Source organism: Caloenas nicobarica, chromosome 3 (genome assembly GCF_036013445.1).
Source record: "Caloenas nicobarica isolate bCalNic1 chromosome 3, bCalNic1.hap1, whole genome shotgun sequence".
Classification (NCBI taxonomy): domain Eukaryota; kingdom Metazoa; phylum Chordata; class Aves; order Columbiformes; family Columbidae; genus Caloenas; species Caloenas nicobarica.
This window is the reverse complement of record NC_088247.1, coordinates 35507133-35530163: the sequence shown is the minus strand read 5'-3', so window position 1 is coordinate 35530163 and position 23031 is coordinate 35507133. Positions and strand designations below refer to the sequence as shown.

Sequence of the window (23031 nt, the reverse complement as noted above, 5' to 3'; positions counted from 1 at the left end):
AGCAATGAACATGTGCCCACGTACATTCAAAAGGACCATTGGACAAAAAAGACTATTCCAAAATTTTTTCTTCTGTGCCTGTCTAAACTATCATATGGAAGCTCAGCACTGCCATGACCTATCCTACAATTGTATGTCCAGAGTTGACACTTTAAGCCAAGGTGACACCCGGGCACAGACAAGCTGTGTCTGTCCCCAGAAAGCAGGCATCTCTCAAAGGCATCTTCTCAAAGACATGGCAAAAGCTGCTAGACTGGTGGTTTCTAGGCAGTAGCACTGCAGGCTCCATTTTATCTTCTGTATTAAAGCTCTAAATGTGGCCAGTAGCAACTGTATAAAATTCATGGTACTCTGGAAGGGTGCAGAAGCACAGAAGAGTTCAAGAGGCTCTTTTTACATCCTCTCCTATGAATACATTCAGCAGGGAACTGAAATGATTCAATCTTGTGTGCGCAGTAACTACACACAGTTTTACATGCCTTTTACATATTAATTAATGTAAACTTACAAGAAAATAAAAAAGCTATGTTCATTATGTATAATATTTTTTAAATGTGGCTAATAAAGGATTCTAGCATCTCATTGAAGTGTTTTGAGAAATGATACCAAACATTACGTGACTTCAACCACCCAAGAAGATTTTGTAGCTCTAAAGCACTAAAAACTGGAAGAAAGGTCATTACCTCACTTCTACGGGGAACTCCTGGGCACATCATCATAAATTGTTGTTTAAAACTCCACTTATTTGGAGTTCTAAAGCAACTCATAACTCATTTGGAAGATAATGCCAAACAAAATAAAGCAAGTTAAACACAGTATTGTTAGGTTTTCAAGCAGAAGAGAAGTATCCTTGAGTTAGTAATTACTTCGCAGAGTTGCTTTTTTCTAGAGTCCTGCTACAGATCACCTTTATGAGACTAGAGTCACAGTTTCAAATCACTGTAAAGCCTATTAAAATGGGAGGAATTTTCTATACGAATTTGAATTAAGCAAAAAGTTGACTATTTGAGATGGTACAATAAAAAGGCCTGCTCAATAACAGCTTTAACATTTACCCAAAATTACTATAGGAATGGTTTTAGTTTTCATGTTCTCCTAAATCATCATTAGTTATGTTTACATACCAGTTAAAAATGCTGATGTCATTGAACTCTAATATGGTATTTGAGATAAAAGTGGAAAAAATATCACCACATTACAGACCAGAAAACATAGGATACACAATCCATGGAAAGTTTTTTGCCCTCCACACTATTTGGAGTAAAACCTTCTCATTTCTATCAGAAATGGGCAGAGACAATGTTAGAATCACAACATGGTTCTAATCAAAGCAGTTTGAATTATATTTTTAAAACTGTACCTTACACTAAGTATAAACACGAAGTGTTTCCTCCGTCAAAACAGCAATTTCTAATAGCTAAAAAGATGAATATGCAAACAGGGAGAGTGTGCATAGGGAAGGCAAAATTTTAATTCTGCCTCAGTGCTCCTGTTTTTGGTGTTTTTCAGTATTAGTGTATGGAAGGCCAAACACATTGTTCAAAGTTATAAATCACGATGAATGAACACGGATGCATCAGCAGGACAATGATGCTGGAGTTCAGCCTCAGGCATATGAATATTCGCATGCCAAATTAAATATCCCTACATGGAAAAAATGTCCTCAGTAAATACACTGAGAGCATACTTAACACTATACACTTGACTGATTAAGGTGAGTCCAACACTGAACTTGTTCAGTAGCCAAAACTTTTGATTTCACTGAACCACAATGACTCTCCATGTATTCTGCCGCTTTACCGCTCTGTGTTGTTCTGGTACAAATTCCTTGTGTCTCTTCAAGAATTTCCATCAGAAATGAAAAAGTACTGGGCTGCACACTTGTCTCTCCCACCACTACAGGAAAGCCAAACAGGAGAAGACAAATGGGGTTCAATGCACCTGCAGAAATGCTGCTCCCTGCTTAACAGACAGCACACCTAAAAAAGGACAGGAGAAGGCTATTTTGCTTCAGTGCCAAAAGCATTTACTCACTATGTTACTGGAAAATAAGCAACTCTATAGAAAGCATACAAGTTATTGCCAAACTCTTTTCTCAGTTGAATGCTTTCCTAAGACGTGCCTGATCTATCTAAGCACGGCCTACCACCGATGCGTGGAGGGACAGGCCGTCCCACATTGCCCGCGCCCTTCAGCTTTCTCTGCTCCATCCATCACAAGCTGTTTCCTGGCACGTCTGTCATGCCACCCACTCTTTCTGTCTGTGAGCAGCAGCAAAGCTGGTGTGTACAGCACACTCCCAGCAGGCAGCTGTCTATTCTCACACACCCGGAACGGCCCCTCCAAACCTTACCAGTGGCCTTGTTCTCTCAGCTATTAAAGACTCCTAACGAGGCAGCACTCACCGTCCCTCTCCTTTCAGTGCCTATGGAAACTGCCAAGCTCCCATCTCATTCCTGCCTCTGCCTCTCTAGAGAAAAAAGAAACAGCTTTAGTTCCTGCCAGCAGCGAGGGTACTCCCATGGTACAGGGGAAAACCTTACTCCAACTCAGAATTTTTAGACAGAACAGACCTAAAGCCAAGCAGGCAGGGTGCACTCTTGCTGTGTAGAAACCTATGTCCAAATCAGTGCCAGTGGGATTCAAGCTTGGGTTAATCATTTGCCATCAGAAGGACGTGGCTGGCAAAACATCGCCTGCAGGGCTGGCAGCTGGGGTATCAGTTTGTGTTCCTTCTCATGCAGGGAATGAAACTGTCCCCAAAAGCAAGAGGAGCGAGGGTGCCTGGGCAACACCACGGCTGGGACATCTCTTAGCACACGTGCCCACTACTGCATGGACCTTTTCATTAAGTGTTTCAAAAAACCTGAGGAGACTTCAACAGATGAATAAGACATTTTGATTTTTGTTGTGTCTAGAGACACGACTAATTGGACATGTAAACACTCTCTGTTTACAACTTTAGAGTGTGTTTTGGGCAGAGTTAATAAAAATCCACCACAATCTTAGAGCACTTCATTTTCCAACTTGAATGTTATTTTAGGATTTGAGAGTTGTTTGCTTGTTTAAAGAAATGTATTTGGGAATTTTACATAGTACAGACAGATTACTGTGTGTCCTGTTTAGTGTTTGGCTATATCCAATTCATTAAACCATTTTTCTTTTCTCAGTACGGAACACAACAATCCCTTGTAGCCTGAACTGATAACACATGCCACTAGTATAACGATTCTTCCGTTTACATTTGAGAGATTTGTTCCTTTCTATGTCAATCAAAAAAAAAAAGCATATATGAAGTCTCATGAGTAAATTGAACTTTAAGACATAACATCAAACAAATGTGCTGCATTTCTTATTGTTATAAAACAAAACTTTCTTATTGGTCATATGTATCAAAACATGAGACAAGACAAAAATTAAGATACTTCCACACAGTGAGTCAAACCATAATAAGAGACTTCAGCATAACATCCAGAACAATTTTGGCCTCAAAGTTTGTGTGGAGAAAGTACAGGCACCACTCTGAACAGGCACTGCTTGTTGGATTTTTAGTTCCTTTTTGGAAGTGATACTCATTCAGAAAAATACCACCTCTGCCAGAGAAATACAAGCACCAAATCCCTCCAGCCGAGCTCGCAAGTCCCAGGTGCTGAGCAGGGAGGGCACTGGGGAATCACACAGCACTGAGGGGCTGAGGCCTAAACGGGGGCACCCACTGGGGTACAAGGCATAAAGCTTGTTCTTCCTTTTACAAAAGAAAACAAAATCTCAAATGTTTATTCCTGTGTCCAAGCTCTTTAGGAAGCTCTTCAAGATACAGAAAAACTCTTTGTTTGATAATTAGTATAAAAGAGTCAGATTAAATTTATAAGTCAAATTTCTAAAATGGAAGATCATTTTTTTCATATTGATTTTACTGAGCATTTCTGTATCACTGGTGAGCCTTACTTTTTGAACATTTTTGTGGAATATAAACTTTAGGTTTTCTTGATAAATAACACTGCTTTATTTCCTTTGAGAACTCTTGGGTTTGTAACATTTTGCCTATTCACTTTTATTTTCTACATTGCTTATCGAAATATGCTGATGGCATTCAATACCATGGAAGACTTCAGTTCCTATCCAATATCAGCCTTGGGGCATTTTACTTTAAATATTCATATTGCCAAAATAACTGAATGATTTTCTTGTTGTTCAAGCATTTTTTTTGTTGTGGCAAATTCTTTCTATGGCAACCTGCGTTAGAATGAAATTGCTATGAAACTCTTAAGTCTTTGAAAGGCATTCCTAGACATACCCACTTTTTCCTGAAATGCTTCTCACAAAAATAGCTCATCTAATAGTTTCTCCTAATGTCACAAGCTAGCAGGAAACTACACCAATTACTGGAGATTAGGCCTTATTTTGCAGCAGCAGGAGGAAATCTAAAGCAACACCAGTCCAAATAGACAAAGATTATTATATCAAATTTTTAGACACATAGCTGAAGAATTAAAAATAATAAAATCGTGTAACTCAATCCTCACAAACAGGTTATTTCATTGAATTTGCTGGCACCTATCCTGTGATTAATATTAATCTTTCGGAAGACTGAAACCCCCTACGCAACTCTGAGAAATATGCTGCGTCCTCTGGAAGGGCTCCCGAGGGCTGAGCTCTGTTCTCCTGTATGTTTCTTTGGCAGCCAACTCAACACCCCTTGCTCCCCACACCCTTCCAAGGTGTAGCCAGATGCCCATGGACAAAGTAGCTACAGGGCAGTTAAGAAAAGAAACTGCGCTAACAGGACAAAACCAACCAAACACACAAACAAAAACCACAGTGAAAGAACTGTTCTGTTATTGCAAGAATAAAGAAAATATGCTCCTTTTCACATTTGTTCAACCCTCTACAAAATACACTGTGCCGACTTGTTACTTTATAGACAGCAATGATCTTTGCCAGGCCAACTAAGACCTTTCTTTAGTCACATGCATTTCTTGTATTTTAATAACAGCATTTATTTTCATAGTGTATTCTGCTAGAATGTTATTGGTGTACACAAAGATGAAAATTGCTAAATGAGATTTTAAATTCCTTAGATTCAAAATCAGTAAGCATTTTCTATTTTTCTATAACTTAACCTTTATTTGTAGAGAATAGGTAGAAACCACCAAGACCTTCCAATGTTTTACATTTTCTGTATTTGCAAGATCAATGTCAGAGGGTATGTTCTAATTCCCTACATTTATTTCATTCCTATCAGAAAAAGTAACCACTATATTATTGTAACCGTACCACAACCTTCCCCCATCCAGTCCCGTAGAAAGCAGGAGTGGTACAACACAGTCAATGTACAAGACTTTAAAAAATAAATAAATAAAAATAAAATAAAACCACTAGACAGCACACACATCCCAATCCTCTCCCAGCAGGCACATATCTTCAACAACATTCTATAAATTTCCCCAGCAATCTTAATTCTGTTGTCCTCAATTTCCAGTTTCTAAATATATTATCCACTGTATCGTCTTCACTTCTCAGAACGGCAATATAGCTTCTGTAAAAGAGTTTGGATGAAGGAGGACAAGAAAGAACATTACTTATTGTACTGTGTCAGTTCAGTGCTGACAAAGTCTCGTGGTTGAGCAGTTGTTATCTACTGGCCCCAAATGTGCCAGAAATTAAGCAGAACAGCCTCTACTGTTCAAAATAGTGTGCACGTTCTACCATTCATAGAAGCTGCATAAAACAAGCATAATGGCAAGAACTGCATATTATATTAGTGACTACTAAAATTTCAATTTTAAAAGCAAAAGCTATTCATTTCAGTCTTACATGACATTTCTCTCAAAGCTGTATAATTCAAAATGTTTTTAATGAAATATCAGTAAGCATTCTTCAGATTGCCCTATTTTCAGCCATACCCAAATTTCAAAAACTCTTTCCTAATACATTACATACAAACAAAATATGTGTTTGCGACTGCATATTGAAAAGACACCTACTTTTAGGGGAAAGAAAAAAGTTTCATTTAAGCCCTTCCTAAAACAGAATCTGAGAATTATTTTCAAATCTGATTTGTTGCTTAGACCATAATAAAATTCAGAAAACCTTCAGTTTAAGTTTAGCTTTCTAATATATTACATCCCAACATAAAAGACAGGTAATTTCAAAATAATACAAAGAGATGATGATAATGACTTCTTAAAGAAAAAAAAATATCACCTTTGAGTTAGTTCTAGGTGAGCCTTTCAATAACGACTCATTGCTGAAACCTAAACCTTTATCATCTGCAGCACTCTTTCAAATGATGATGGTGATTTACTGCAGGATTACAGCTTTATGTTTGGATTCCTTCCGCCCCTTACACTGCCAGCTCAACAGAAGTGCTCCATTCAGAAGGAACTCTTGTTTCTACAAGAGATCAATAAAGCTACAGTCAAAGGTCATCCCAGTAAAAGCAACCTAGAAAAATAATCCCTTCATTTGCAAGAAAAAAGCAATGCATCGCAACTTAAATTGGAACACTGATGACACAGTAGCAGGTACAAATAAAGAGATCTGATAAAACCCCTGCAACCATGAAAGACCTCTAAAATCAAGGATTAGTTCTTCACGCAACTGAGTTCATTCTCCCTTGTAGAAACTATTGTTTCATAGTCTCCTACTGAGCCTTGCTGTTCTTTCTGAAATTCTGTCACACCATCACCTTCATTGTGTTGATACAACAAGAATGACAACGACACAGTGGGATTGCAAGCTGCTGCTCTGGCAGGGAGCTTTCTACCACAGAGGCACTACTGAAAGAAAGCCATGGATTAAACATTGCTTTAATTAGAGAAACAACATGCATGTAGGTTGGTCAACCTCATCTACAAGTAGATCTAGAGCAGAAGACACTTCAAAGGCAAAACATTACAAGTTAATTAAAATAAAGTGATTACAATGTTAACAAAAATGAAAAGGCAGAATAATATGACGTGCCCTTGCATTACCCTGATATAAATTCCTCATCTTGTCAGTTGTAATATGCCTAAGGACTGCTAAACCACCGGAGCTGTACCAGCGACAACCAGTTCACCATCTGAGGTCCCCAGTCTCTCCAGTTGCTGGCACCTGCACGCACAAGCCCCCACTCACAGTCCCACTGCAGCTGCTGCTGCAGATGCCCCCTCCTCCTTACCCAGCAGGACACAGACACATGCTGCAGATCCTTGCAGTAACGGGGCTTTGACACTGCACTCAGTCCACTAGCTTGGACTGATCCTCACCCTCCCCAGCTGTCCCACTCACCGCCAGACATACACCAACAGGTCTCTCCATTGATCCCAGGCCCTCTGGTGTCTCCAGTGGCTGGCTTGGACATGCTGGTTCCTCCAGCAGCCAACTCCTCCAGCTGACTCACTCTGAGACACACACACACATACATCTATATATATATACACACTTCACAGAATCACAGAATGCTTGGGGTTGGAAGGGACCTCTGGAGATCATCTAGTCCAACCCTGCTAAAGCAGGTTCACCCAGAGCAGATCACACAGGAATGTGTCCAGGCTGGTCTTGAATGTCTCCAGAGAAGGAGACTCCACAACCCCTCTGGGCAGCCTGTCCCAGTGCTCTGGCACCTTCAAAGTAAAGAAGTTTTTCCTCATATTCAGATGGAACCTCCTGTGCTTCAGTCTGTGCCCGTTGCACCTCATTCTATCATTGGGCACCACTGAAAGGAGTCTGGTCCCATCCTCTTGACATCCAACTTTGAGATACTTATAAAAAAATCGATGAGATCCCCTCTCAGCCTTTTCTTCTCCAGGCTGAACAGACCCAGCTCTTTCAGTCTCTCCTCATAAGAAAGGTGCTCTAGGCCCCTAATCATCTCTGTAGCCCACCGCTGGACTCCCTCCAGTAATTCCTTATCAGTCTTAAACTGGGGAGCCCAGAACTGGACACAGTACTCCAGATGCAGCCTCACCAGGACAGACAGGGAAGATAACCTCCCTTGACCTGCTGGTCATACTCACTTCAGCTGGTCACACTTACACATACACCTATATATACATACCTGACTCACTTAACCTACCCCCAGCTATTCCAGCTTGATGTTTGCTAGTGACAGACACCAACACGCTCACCTGCTCCAGCTATCTCTTCTATATATTCTATATTTAAACCACCTTGGTCCCCACCTCTCCCCAACTTTGGTTCCTCCTCTAGACATCCTGTAAATCTTGTATGATTCCAAAATGCTCCTCCCTATATTCCATAGTAAGTCCTACACTCTGGCAGGCAGCAATCCCCCTCAGTCTGCAGAGTGGTCCAGAGTGTCCCTGACTCGTGGTGCCGGGTATCCCCACGCTGGCCCATGGGGCTGAGGCTGGGGACAGCCATGAGAGGAGCTGGGTTGGGGGCCCCATGTCCTAGACTGGGTTATTGGGGCTCCCATGCCTGCTGCTGTGCCTCTGGGCTCCTTTGCATGAGTGTGCAGAGATGAGGCTTTTATCACACAACAACCGAAGCTACTCCTGTTACCCTTTTCCCCCCGCTTCTCATCCCTCTTTGAGAACATCATGATTTTTCTTTTTTGTTCTCCCCCCACCCCCACCCCGGGACACAAATACTGCATTTACATTTTTTTAATATTACTTGTGAATAATGTACCAACGATTTTCACACCTAATGCCTCATTATTTTGAAAGCGACATCTCAGTGGGCTCTTCTCCAAGGCTTCTCAAACTGTGTTCCAACTGTATGCCTTAAGAAGTTTAGTGCCCTCTCTGCTGAACGTGACAGTTTTGCAAGCTTTTATACAGAATATAATCAATATGAAGTGTTAACTGTACCTGTACTGAATTTACCTTACCATCTGTTGCTCACTTCAGAATACCCATTGAGATCATATATGAAACATCAGTACAAAGGGCAAAGTTCAACTACACCACTTCGGCCTGTTCTTAGTTTTATTGAGAAATCAGAGTAAATGACTACTTAATGTAATAACATTCCCCTTTAAAATATTCTGTATTTGACACAGAACAAATCTTATTTCATATGCTCTCCAAACGCTGTTTTTAGCATTGCAAATGCAAAAAGAAAACTGTTCAATATAGTTTTCTCCTATAGTTCATGAGTGAAAGCCATTATTTCCAGCCATACTCTTTGCCTTGAAGTGTACATCACCATGAAGCATCTGTGACGAGTAACTTTTAAAATAACCTATGTACTTTTATTCACCTTGTTTCTGTGACAAGAGACCTCACAGCAAGGATGGAATAACAATATGGAAACTAACCATCTAATCCAACTGAACACACTTTATTGAAGTCTTATTACTTCCATGTGTAAGAGGAAACTAAAGCCAACTGCAATCCTCAATTTTTGGCATTCTCAGTATGCACTGTATCCAGCGGAAAAAAAAAAAAAAAATCACTTTTCATTTTTATTTTTACTGAACAGTGATATCAGACATATGGACTTAACTTGATCATTTAGAGATCAAGTGTTTTAACTGAATAAAAAAAGCAAGGACTTTATTATGCCTCAAGCAATCCTGTTGTTTAAGAAGTTGTAATGCTTTGTAAATACTATTCTAATCTCTCTTGCAGTATAAAGATTCTTAAAAATAACTGGTATCAAAATTTTAGTAGGCATGATAAAAGCCAAACAGTAATGCTAACACGGTTATAACATAGATTCAAGTCAACCAACTTATATGAAAGAAACTCGTCATGGATAAATTCAGTGCCAAAGAGTTACAGTCATATTTATTCTGAGGTAGCATGTGTGATAAATTAACTAATATTTCTCAATATACAAGTCCTAGTTTCCTAAAAAATATGAAAATAAAATTACGAGCTACTATCATGAAACAAATATTTGCTTTCAGTATCGACAGAAATAAATAGTTCTTTATTAAAGCATTTTAAACTCTGTTTTTTAAATAAGTGATATGGTCAAGATACATCTCTGATAAGAAAAAAACAACCCCAGGATGGATCAGTCAGGTAATGACCTTTCTTAGTGGAGGTCTGAGGAGATTTAAAACTCATTTTGTTGTTTCAGCAATACATTAAGCAACCCATGCTCTTCCAATAATATTTACTGATAAGCTTTTTTCTTCTTTACAACTCACTTTTCTCACCAACAGGCATGCTTTCCTTTGTTATGCCAGTAAATTCTGAGATTGCTGCATGGCTTAGAATAGTTTTCTCCTCAAGTGTTAATAATAACACAAGACACCAAAAGACAGGCTTCTTTTGGTTGAGTTTATTTCACATTTTTGTAAGAATTTAAGAAAACTCCTCACTTTCATCACTCACACTTAGCCATACCTTCTAACTTTACTCGATCTATTTTAATCAAAGAGGCTACCTATAAAAGAAGGGAGGTCAAGCACAAATTACTTATAAGGAAGATAAATATTTGATTCTTAATGGAAACAAAATTTTGGTAGAAAAAATGAATGACCTTCACATAATTATATTAAAATTAATACAATTACTCTTTAAAAGAAATTGTGTCACAGACCAACAAACATAGTTTTCTGACTCCCTATGCATATTTAGTTCAAAATTACATTCCCAGAACAATTAACTCTATTCTTTCCTACAAAAAGGCTAATGCCCAAGCTTTAACTACTGCTTGTATGGCTTATGTTTTGTGAAATTTAGAATCCCATGTCTCTCTAGTGCTATAATTTAGCTACTCTAGGAACAGAATAATTGGAAAATAGTAATCAGATGGTGATGGACACAATTAGTTTAGATGTTCCTATAAACCAGCATCACTGATATGTGTAGGAAAGAAATCAAGGGGAAAATTTGGATGAAATTACAGTTAAAAAACATGTCAAACAGCTCAAAAGCACTTCCAAAAAAGTTAAAGCCTAATGCTCCAGACAACTGACAGTGATGTACAGCTCAGACTTCTGAAGCTACTCTGTGCCCACAAGCTCGACACACATATGAGCATCACCACAACTGTACACCAACCACTTTTGCAGACTGCTTTCCTAGCGAAGTCTCTGAACACCATGTCTAACAGGACATTACCATGTGCTAGACCTGGGTGCTTTTCCTGTGTGTCACTTCAAAATTTCTAAAATGTATTTTTAAGAAGTTTGGGGGACAAAAACATGAGAAAGGTTTAAAAGTATATTAAAAATAGAGTATAAATGAAGATTTTCCCTCTGCATCTGACAGCACATTCTCCATGTTTTTCAGTGAAAGTTTAATTTTCTAGCTTAGCAGACATTAAAAAGAAAATTAAATACTCAAGTTTTAATGTAGTAATAAATATCATTTCTATAGGTAAACATATTCAGCCATGCAGAACCCTTAAATACAAATAAGCTGTGTACCTGCACTGTGGAGCTGATTTCAGACGCAAATCCTCCTGTCAAAGGAGCCTCGTGGCTAATCAGCAATCGCCCAGTCTTTGCCACTGACTGAAAAGGAAAAACAAACCCCCAAAACGTAATCAAATTACAGCTCTTATAATTTCTTACTTGTAGTACTTGCAGAAAATATGAAATACATGACGTTATTAGTGTTAGAATGTAGCTTTTTCCCCTCTTGAATTTTCACTGCAAGATAAATCATCCTGAAGTCTAAACTGAGTAATTAACAGAATGTTTTCATATTTATTATAAAAGTGGTTACATCTTCTACTCCATTTTAAGAAAATATCAAGAATAAAAATTGATTCCACTGAATATGAATTTACTTTATCAATGCAAAGTGTAAAATTTCTGAAGGGGAATAAGGATTTTGACAAGTCAGTAAAAACTTAGATCCTGAAAATACTAAAAAATACAGATGTAAAGAAATCCTTCACTGATACATACCCCTGCACAACCAGATCCTAGGTAAAGTCATAGCTATTCAGAAAGTAAAACTGTTAAACAAAAAATTTTAGCAAGAGAACAATCATGTGGATTAATGCTGCTTATTTAAGTTTTACATGGCAATTGCAAGCAACATTTTTCAATTTTCAATCTCAATGTTTGTGCAATTTTCATGTGATCCACTTCATAAATAATTACACAGCACAATATACACAGAAGGTGATCCAAGCATTTTTTAATCAAAAAACAAACTGTGTTCATTATGAAACATAACAATGAAAGCAAAATATTTTTAATCTGATGGGAGTATAAAGCTACACCACACCCAAATATCTTGACGTTTATTGCAACTACATGCTAAATTTCCGAGAAATGAACAATATCAGATACCTTTGGTCAGAAATATGGCAGCAAAGTCTCACTTTCCATAATACACATTCTATCATTTCATAAGGTGCATAAAAAAGTTTCACAAACTTCTAGAGATGCACATCAGAAAAAATATATCAGAATAAAGTATGTTAAACTTTCGAGAACAGTTAGAGTCTCATTTTTAAGATAAATACATAGTGTACTGCTGGTGTCATTAGTCATCAAGTGGAAAAGCCCAAGACAGTGCTGACTATCAAGTCAGACTTTCTTAATGCCACGATCTTCAGTTTAATGCCTACACAAGCACATTCTCCAGTCGCATAGTTCTGTGTTGTCTGCATAATATAATACATAAAGCCAATGCCTTAATTATACAGAATTCCTTCCGATTCAAGTACTTTTCTAATTCTTTTGCGTTTCTAGGAGTGCTTCAATCAACAGCTCTAAGTAGCTCACCCACAGATGTACGGGCAAGTCACAGGCCTATAAACGAGATCATCCATACACTGTACTATGAAGAGGTTTGACAACATTCAGAGCTAAACAAGACAGGAAAAGGCAATTCAACAGTTGGAAAGTGATCCATGGTTACGTAGGCTGATTTCTTGAATTTCTTTTGCCAGCACAGGAAACTCATATCTACAAAGAAGAGGCATTGAGTGCACTGTAAATCTGTCCAATATATCAAAACAACAGTTCAACGAACAAAATGTACACTTGAGTATTAAGTTGATATGATAAAACTGATACAATCAGTTTGAAGAAGCTATGGTAAAACTGATACAATTAATCAGTTTTTAAAGGGGTTTTTGAAAATCCTCTTTTTTTTTTTTTTTTCCCAAACAAAGGTTCTTTTGCATATATTTTTTCTGAAAGGTTCACACCTTGAAACATTGCAAACTATCATTAAATTACAGGTCGGGTTTCTCAGAATTTAGTAGTATGAAACACACACCATTAGAATGCATATAAGATCCACGTGCGATCAGACCAGTAATCCAGCATTCCAGTACCCTGTATCCGCAATGGAGAAAACCTGATGTGTAGAAAACACTAAGAATAGGATTTTTAATGTGTTCCTTCATTATTTTTCAGCCTTCAACTATTTTCACATCACAGGTTTCCTGAGTCCGATATGGTTTCTTGCTCCACGTAACTGGCAACTTTTCTTGCATGAACTTATCTGTTCTCAAATCTAACCCATGTAAAAAACAAAGAAAAAAATATGCAGGGGTAGGGGAAATCTCATTTTGGAAACCTACTTCTCCTATATGATAAATCCTTATTTTTACATATGATTCCCAAGGGCTTCAAGGATTCCTTGCCTGTAGGAGCTTGTTAAGAGCCAGCAAGCAGCTGTGATCACCAAGCACTGCATACAAGCACCTCAGCCCTGCTAAAAAGCGCTACATATCACCCCTGTTAGGAAACCAAGCTAGCATAGCTTTGGTGCTTTCAGTACCCTTCCTAGACTGTTCAGGGTCAGCGTGGATACCTGCACCACATTATCCCATGTAGAAATACCTTAAAAACTCTCCAAATGGTTAAATCAGAATCAAAATTAGAAGGAACTAATCACTCTACTGCACTGCAAATAGAGTCCTGGATGTTAAGGAAGGATGCAAGTATTCCGATTCCTGAATATTACAGGCATCAATTTTACTTCACATTTAAGACGTGTTCCTAAGCTACAGTGAGTCTTCCAGAAAGACATGCAATATTAATTATGTTATTTCCAGTGTTTGCAAATGCATCACAGATATTAGTAAGTTGTTCCAGTGTTTAACTGCCTTCCCTGTAAAATTTTGCACCTTATTTCCAAACTAATTTGGCTGACTTCAACTTCAAGCTGTTGGTTCTTATTTTACTTCTGTTTGCTATCCATTATCACATTTCTGCTGCCCACATGAACACGTTAGGACTGTGATCAAATGATTTCTTAACCGCATTTTTGCTAAACTAAGCAGACTGAGCTCTAAATCTTTCACCAAACAGGACACGTCCAATTCCTTCATCATTCTTACAGCCCTACCCTGAACCATCTCCGGTTTTCAGTGTCCTTCTCAAAGTACTCCCATCTGGAACCAGCATTCCAGCCTTTTTCAGAACAACGCCAAATACAGAGATAGTGTAACCAGGATACTGCAGCTTTTGGATGTATGAAGCCCTTCGGCCAAAGTAAAACAACATGAGTCCAGTTTCAACTGATGACTGCTATTCCTGTGTGTGTTTATCCTTTCAAGATACAAAATTATATTTGGATATGCTGAAAAATAGTGTGCCTGACTCAGATCAGTCAATGAACCTGTCTTCTCTTTATCAGACACCAAGTGTCTATTTTACCCATTTTTCCGCCTGTTTGTTATCTCTAACTTATCACTAAGGGTTTTAAATGTTTTCCATTATCTTTGATAAAAATATTAAAAAGCGGGTTAAAAATCAGACTCCGCAGAACTTCCAGTGACTTTACTATTTCCATTCACTAGCGTTTCCTTTACATGACAGGCAGTTAAAGTCAATACAGCACTAATCCCATACTTCTCAACTATATTAGTTTTGTGAGCAGCTAATTATAAATTGTTGATTGTATATTTCTCCTTACTTGCTTCTTCCTTGCTATTTTTTTCATAGTTTCATAGATTATTCCTTCTAACTGATTTGGGACAGTTTTGGTTTGTGGGTTTTTTCGGTTGGTTGTTTGGGGTTTGTTTGTTTTGTTGGTTTGGTTTTTTGTTTTGTGGAAATAAATTATTGGTAGAAAGATGCATTGGTTCATCAAACATATTGGCTCTCTGTATACACTCTTAATTTTAATTATCATATTGTTTTATCTTACAGATGACAGCACTATACAGTAAGAACAGCAGCCGATAGCAACTGCTGTGATTTTCTTAGACAATTTTTTAAAATATAGATTACCATTTAAAATGTTTTAAACTATATAGCTTAGAAGAAAGTCATAACCTATGATGAAAAGGCCCAATCATTTCCTATACTGGTAATGTTCTAGAATGGCTAACTTATTTAATTTCAATATCTTCATATGGAAATTTAATCTTATTTTCTGGAAGTAAAATGGCTAATCAGTTAAATGGAAAAATGTCAAAAGTAACTGCTCTACAATCTATAGAGCACAATGGACATTGTTCATTATTATTTTCATATATCAATGCTCTCCTATAAAACATTAAGTTAATTTTTTAAATATACTAAAAACCATTAATCCCTGTCAAATCAAATGAGGCAAGCATTCAACCGCCGGGATAACTAAAGCCCAACATTCAGAAGAGCATTTATAGTCCAAATAAACGCAGCATGATACGATCTAGTAACAGGGTCCTCACCCTTCAAACTTAATGGGAAATATCACCGGCATTAAACTGGAGAAGACAGCGGTTAAATCAGCACCACGTATCAAATTGGCCAGCAGAGAATCCTACCATTTTATCACCCTTTAAAAAGGCAGACAGTTGTAGTGTTTTTCTTTTTTCATTTGGATTAGCAAGAGAAAAAGACGGCCTTTCAAGGAATGGTGTATTCTGTCCCTTCAATCAGAGACTTCTTACATTTCTGGAAGGGCTTGGTTCCCCTCCACCTCCCCAACATCCCTGCTCTGTCTTCCAAAACCTCAGTCTTTTCGCTTCTTCCTGCCTCAGTAATATCTAAATTTTGAAATGCATGCACATTCTGCAGCTCATGTACAGTACTTTTAAAAATACATCTTAAAAAAATATCGTGTGGTTTAGGAGATTGGCACTGATAAAAATGTTCCTGCTTAGATTCTGTAGGTATCTCCAATCTCAAATTAATGAACATGAAAACTTTTTTCTTTTTTTGCCATCTTTAGTAACAGACCATAGAAGTCAGAAGCAACACCTGAGCATTTAGAGAACATGGCTCCTCTTTGTGTCACAATCACTCTGCACTTTCACAGCTGAGTTCAGCTGATGCAACCCTGGTTGCTCCCAAAAGAGAGCAACCTCCTACCCTGCCCAGAACCTCCCACTCCCAGCCCATCTCCCCAAGCACTGCCAGGACCACTGGGCAGGCCAGTTGAAGGAGACAACCCGATTTATCCTAGAGCAGCGTGCAGCCAGCACAAAGCTGCAAACACTGCTCCAGTGACAGATTCAGAGATCAGAGGTAGATCAGGAATCGCTCACAAAAAGTTCCAGCTGTGCGCCCTCCCTCCAGAGGGCACCCGAGACCCAGGTCAGGGTCCACCACTGTCACCTGGGCTATATCCAGTCATTAGAGAAAAGACTCCAGGGCTTTCAACTACTAAATTAACCCTGAAACAAAATCAGAAGTCAATATTGACTATAGTCTTCCACCTCAATTTTGTTGTTAGGACAGTTTTACATTGGTGTCACCCATAAGGATGACAACTGACATTGCGTCAGAGTAAAAGGCCAGTGGCATGATCACCCTGATACTGAAATGTAAAAAAACCAAAACAAAAAAAAATCCTAACACTTTTGCAAGATTAATGCTTTCAGATTGGACTCTGAAGGTTTTCTGAATTGCAGCCCAGCATTTTTGCAGTGAAGCAGCAGAGTAAATTATTTTCAACCTCCCTGACCACACTCTTTATCCAAGAGTTTATCACTTTTCCGTTCGACTCTGCATTTGTCATGTTGGCCGCTTTCTCCCCTTCTACAGGCACTGATGACAGAAGAAAACAACACAAGCCTGGTGCTTCCAAGCAATTTGAAAACTAAGCGCTGACACTACCAATAACATATTGTGCTTTTATTTAGGAGAAAGGAGACTTGAACCAAGTTTGATGGTCAACTGCACTGTACACTCTTACTCTCCAACCACAGCAACAGCACTTCTTCCAGTGTAACCAGTTGCTTCACTATCACAGCAATTGCCTTCGAAGAAATTATCAAAGTCAGAATCAGATTATAAATGCTTGTTATTGCGTCGCAATGGCAAGTTGCCTATTTTCTTTAAAAATAAAATATTCTTCTCAGAATAAAAAGATTTTCCACTCTTACAGAAAAGGAATTATTTTGATGTTCATCTTCACATTAAGTTTTGCACGCTTCTGATCATGTTCTTCAGAAACTGTAGAAGACTCCTGCATAATTGAAAAAACAGCTTTTGAAAATAATTTTAAAGCTGGCAAAAGCAGTGAAATTGTATTTGTATTATATCTCATTTCGCAATAAGTGTGTATGCAAACAATTATAAAATTGTGTACAAAAATCCATATTAATAGATAACATGGAATCTTTAAAAAAAATACACCACTTTGGTAAAGTTTCAATAAATGCCTTGAAAAACATTTTTTCTTTTCTATTTTCAAATAAGCTTCAATGAATTTGTGTTGGGAAACTGTAAAATCTGAGGGAATCTACTTTAACCCATTAGTTCTGTTTTCCTTTTAATGTTTCAATAACAAAGGAAATTGCATAGCAGCATTCTTGGTACCGAATATCATAAGCACAGGAATAAAAATAAGATCCCAGATTTTTATTCAGCATTTCCCACAGAGAAATGTATAACATAACCTGCCAGATGAAACACTGAGGAATACACTTACATAGCACGTGCAAATCCACAGGATGACACATTAGGTTCAGTGCACCCCAGCTACAACAAACTGTTTGTGCTTGTGATACGCTGACAAATGCAGTTATGTCCCCAATTTCCAGACACCCCAGCACCATGCTGGAGTTAAAGAATCTAACGAAAAACAAGTAGATCCTCAAGCACCCTTTTTTTTTTTTTTTACCAGTGTGCAGAGAGAAGACTAGTAGGGAAGAGGAAAAGGATGTGTCCTAAGAGCCTGGAGATGCTCAAGCCCCATAACCCTCTAACGATCATCATCTAGTTTGCAAATTGTAACTATCAGTTGCACAAAACTACCTTTTTCTCCTAGAAGTAGTAAAAGGCAGCAATAGTATGCAGTCCTCAAAGCTCCAAAACAGAAAAACCTAATTCTTAACATTGAAGAAAAAAATTACATCATTAATCTGAATTAAAATTAAAAAAACCCCATCATTTGATATGGTTTTCAACAGTACTAAATTCCCAGAGAAAGAAAATGAGAGAAAGCCTTCGCATCTACTATATCATGTCTACACTGCCCTCCTAAGTTAACTGAAACTCATTTATTAGTAAAATCAAGATGCAAAGACAAATGACATGGCAAACCATTCTTTCATCACACACAGCTTAACAGCCCAAAGTATGAATAAGATTTCTCAATTACTGGTAATGAGACAGCCAGCCTTACATTCATTCTGTTAAGATTCATAAGGTTAGTGTAAGAATAATAAACATATCAGTATTGCAATAATACAGCTGAATGCTGGCAACAATGTACATAGATCAAAGATAAAACTACTTAGGAAAAAACATCATTCTTACTCCACCACTTAGGAAGGTCAAAGGAGAAAAATCTTAAACAAAACTTTTCAAATGATAAAATGAAAAATCATACACAGTTCTGTAATGGATTAGTATGTTGATTAACAGCAGGGGATGAAAAAGAAAATTCACTTTCTTTTTAACTTGAAGCAAATAGCTAAAACGCTGCCAATAATTTAACTGATCCCCATTAGCAGAGCACAAACCTTGGATTTCCTGCTCAGTAGTTAACCAAAACAGGCTTTCAAACCCTCACTGTCTGTCTGTTCAGCTGATGTAGCCGAGGTTTGTGCTTTCCCACCTACAGGTCTGGAATTCACTGAGCGCCAGTGGCGGGGCCGAGGCTGCTGCGATGGGCCATGGCCCAGATGGAGCTCAGACCTGGTGCCAGCTTGGGCAGCGCAGACGAGTTTCCCCAAAGCAAAATGACCTGTGATAACCAATTTACATGGCAAGGACAAGCAGATCCACTAGGACTCCCAGGCTGCAGAGACCACAAAGAAAAAGAGGCATTGATTCTGGTTTCTGACAAAAAGAAGCAAAACACAGCCCAACACTAATGGGACACAGGGAGAAGGGACAGAACAGAGGACAACCCTCCACCAGTGTTCAGCCATCATGGACCTTAGCACGTGAGGGTGACAGGAGAGGCTGTCCTGCTGCACAACCTCCTCTGGTACCATGAGTGCACCCCTGCCCACAAACACAAAAAACAAAGCCCAGCAGTTTTATTTTTTCTTTCCAACTCAAATCAGGCTAAAACATCAACTCTTATAGAAAGTAAACAAAGATCCAAAACCATAAAATGCATTACAACTCCAAGTATCACATTAATGAAGAAAAAAGGTAGGAAAATTAAGAGAAGTATTCAAAATGTACTTGCTGCTCAATGAGCTGTTTATCTGAAACCAAACAATTAACGCTGTGTAAAATAAATTATCAAAACTTGTTCTATGGTGTAGTATGTTATAGACAATGTTCATACTACCCATTGAGGTCTTTGAAAGTTATTATATTACTGTGCATTCAAATATTGATTTCTAACAAGGAGTAAAGTTCCCAGAAAATAATTCAACTTTACGTGGCCACTTTAAATCTGTTCTCCATAACAAGTCAGTCTTGCTGTACTTCTACCTGGCTACTACTTCCACCAGCCCCATAGTATTAGGACAATATAGTCAGATTAAAATCTTAATGATAGCTTGAAGGAAGGAGAAGGAACAAACAATCTGGAACACTGATAATGATGTTTGAACAGGACGGGTCCTTGTAGAGACCCCTGCGGTACTTGCTTGTCACTGGCCTCCAGGCAGCATACCATACTCTACATGACCCTTTAGGCCCAACCACGCAAACAGCAGTTCACCTGTCCAGCTGTCCATCTGATCAGAGCGTGACATCCTAACTTGGATACAGGAGTATTCTGGGTGGGAGACAGTAACAAAAGCTTTGCTGAAGTCTGGATGATGGGGTAGAGTGCACGCTCAGCAAAACTGCAGATGGCACAACACTGGGAGGAGTGGCTGACAGACCAGATGTTTGTGCTGCCATGTGGATGGACCTGGATAGGCTGGAACAATGGGCTGACAGGGACCTCATGAAGTTCAAAAAGGGAAGCACAACGTCCTGCCCCTGAGGAAGAACCATCCCATGTACCAGTACAGGCTGGGAGCTGCACAGCTGGAAAGTGGCTTGGCAGAAAAGGGACATGCATCCTGGTGGACACCACGTTTACCATGAGCCAGCAATGCGTCCTTGCCACCAAGAAGGTTAATGGTGTCCTGGGCTGCATTAGGACGGGTTTGCCAGCGGGTTGAGGCAGGTGACCCTTCCCCTTTACTCAGCACTTGGTGAGGCCACAGCTGGAGTGCTGTGTCCTGTTCTGGGCTCCCCAGTACAAGAGACATGGACATATTGGAGAGAGTCCACTGAATGGTCACAAAGATGATTAAGGGACATCTCATCGATGTATTTACATACCAGAAGGGAATGTTCAAACAAGACAGAGCCAGGATCTTTTTGGTGGTGCCCAGGGACAGCAGTGCAGAGTTAAGCTATTATGCTGATGTTGCATAACACACTGGTTAAACCTTCACCGCTCCAAAATCCACACCAGAATGGATCTTTTCCCCAGCTTAAAATGTAGGCATGGCAGCAACAGTTCATAAAGCACTAATGTGACCACAGCTGCGATGCACATATGAAACATCTTGCAGAGAAATGTTAGTGCAACCATAAAACTTACTGCCTCAACACACCAGGATTTTATTATTCCAATATGTATCATTTTACACTACAAATGCCAGAAATAATTCTGAAAGACGAACATGGCTTTTTCCTGCATAGCATAAAAAACATAATGCTGTAGTGTGAAGATAGTGGTGCAGAGATAAAGAGAAATGAAAACAGGCACAGGAAAATGCGAAGTAACCTGGACAATTTAAAAAGTTAAAATCGAAACCAAAAGAACCGGCTACCAAGCTATGCAGAACATCCTAAGAAGCAATGAAGAGAGCTGATAATAAAACAGTTATGGCCTTTACATCCTGCACAACACTGACAGGGTACGTATGGCTGAGATGTTCAACAGAGAGATTTATAAGCTTCCTGCAAAGCCAAGAACAGATTGCCAATGTGTTATACACCGTAAAAATACGGAGTAGCGGAGAATTCCTCTCCAAAACAACTTTAAATAGCTGGGACTGTGACAAGAGAAAAGAAATACAACATACAGCAGAGAACATCTCAACACAGTTTGGGATGCTTGATATAGTTTTTAATAGAAGAAAAACTAGATTAAAAGGATGTAGGAAAGAAAACTGATTCAGAATTTAACAGCAAATTTGAAAATAAAACCCACCTGGCTCATTCTTATCACTTCATATACACTATATTGATTTTATTGCATTCTTGTCCTCCACCACTTCACATCTCGTTTGTTTTCTGATACTGGCAGCTCTCCTTAACGGTGACAATTATTATTTTTAATAGACATTTGCTGCAAGGAGCCTCTGTTTACTTCTGAGGACCCCACATACAACCTGGATAACACTACTGAAATAAGTAATACGTATATAAAAAAGCCTCTTTTGACCAAATGCATCTAAATCTCCCAGTCATTGTCTTCTAGTAATAACTATGAACTGATTCCTTAAATATTTTTTTTAAGTATAAAGGCAAGTGAACTAATGGAAAATATTCATGAATGGTAACTGGTAACTCATAATTCCTCAATACTTTGAACTATATTTGCTTACTTAACCACAATTAAATACATCTATTCAAACAATCTTTCTGATGCAGACTTCTAAAAAAAAAGACATGGATGTTTAAAAAGGTTGTTCTAGACCTTCAAACTTTCATAGATCCATTTTTTGGCTAAAATTAAGAACTCGGCCCTAACTCAGTGTTCTCTATTTGCCACATGCTCACAAAACACTTTAAACACAGGAGAAGGGAACAAAAGTTTCTAGCCACTAACAAATACCTGTGAAGACACCTTTCAAGTATGTGTGGAGAAAGAACCAACTTTGTTGACACTCTTCATATCAGCAATTGTCTTTTTCAAGTAATACTGAAAGAATCACATCAAGGAAAAGCAGAGCATATCTGCTAAATCTGAATGCCAGAACATTTTCTAATCTGAATAATCATTCTGAAAAGCTTCACTACACTTCTAAAATTTTTTTTCACTGAAACTTCATAAGAAGTAGAAGCTTAAGCATCTGCCAGTCCAGCATCTGCTTCATTTCTATTTCATGAACTTAACTCCAATTCTGATAGCACAAATTCATACAGCACATCACAAAAGAGATTAATCCATTTCACTGCAGCTGTTGAACCCACTTATGCTTACGATTCATTGGATTTAACATCTGAATTACTAATGTGGATCATATGGAAAAGCATGAGGCAATCCAGTGGAAAGATCTGAGCAAACAATCACTAAATAATTTAAGAAAAATAGACCAAGATGGTCAAGTAGATGTCTGAAAATGAGACACGCCATGTTTGACCCCTTTCAAAAACGAGCATTAGCATGTGCCTAATAGATGTAGTAACTATTTCAATGATAGATTGTGTACAGAATTTTGTACCAAATATCATGCCAGCCAATGTTTTAAAAATTGCTTTACTGTATCCCTTGTTTGTTCTTTTGAATACATTTTTCTTGTATTACTTCTCATTTAAATTACTTTTTCTAAAGCAACAACCAATTCCTCTTTTCAGTCTTTCAGCGCTATATTTTGTCTTATTCTCCCTTCTAGTTTTGTGCCCTCTTCATCAAAACTATCTAAGCAATCCTCATCTCATTTCTTCTTTGTTCTCTACTCTTTTCTATCAGTTACACCCTCTCTGTATCTGACCTACTTCAGCTTATGGCAGAACGAATAGCATGTTCCATCAACATCTGGCTTACATAACCAAGCTAAAACGAATAAAAATATTAGATT

At 38.3% G+C, this 23031-nt stretch overlaps 1 protein-coding gene across 1 annotated transcript in view; it reads right to left on the bottom strand.

The window, feature by feature from the left end:
- Nucleotides 1-23031, bottom strand: part of BCKDHB (branched chain keto acid dehydrogenase E1 subunit beta) — a 116668-nt gene that overhangs the window by 39834 nt on the left and 53803 nt on the right. Inside the window, exon 9 of the mRNA XM_065631180.1 lies at nucleotides 11339-11425. Coding sequence (XP_065487252.1) covers nucleotides 11339-11425 — 87 coding nt within the window. The remainder of the gene's footprint in view (nucleotides 1-11338; nucleotides 11426-23031) is intronic.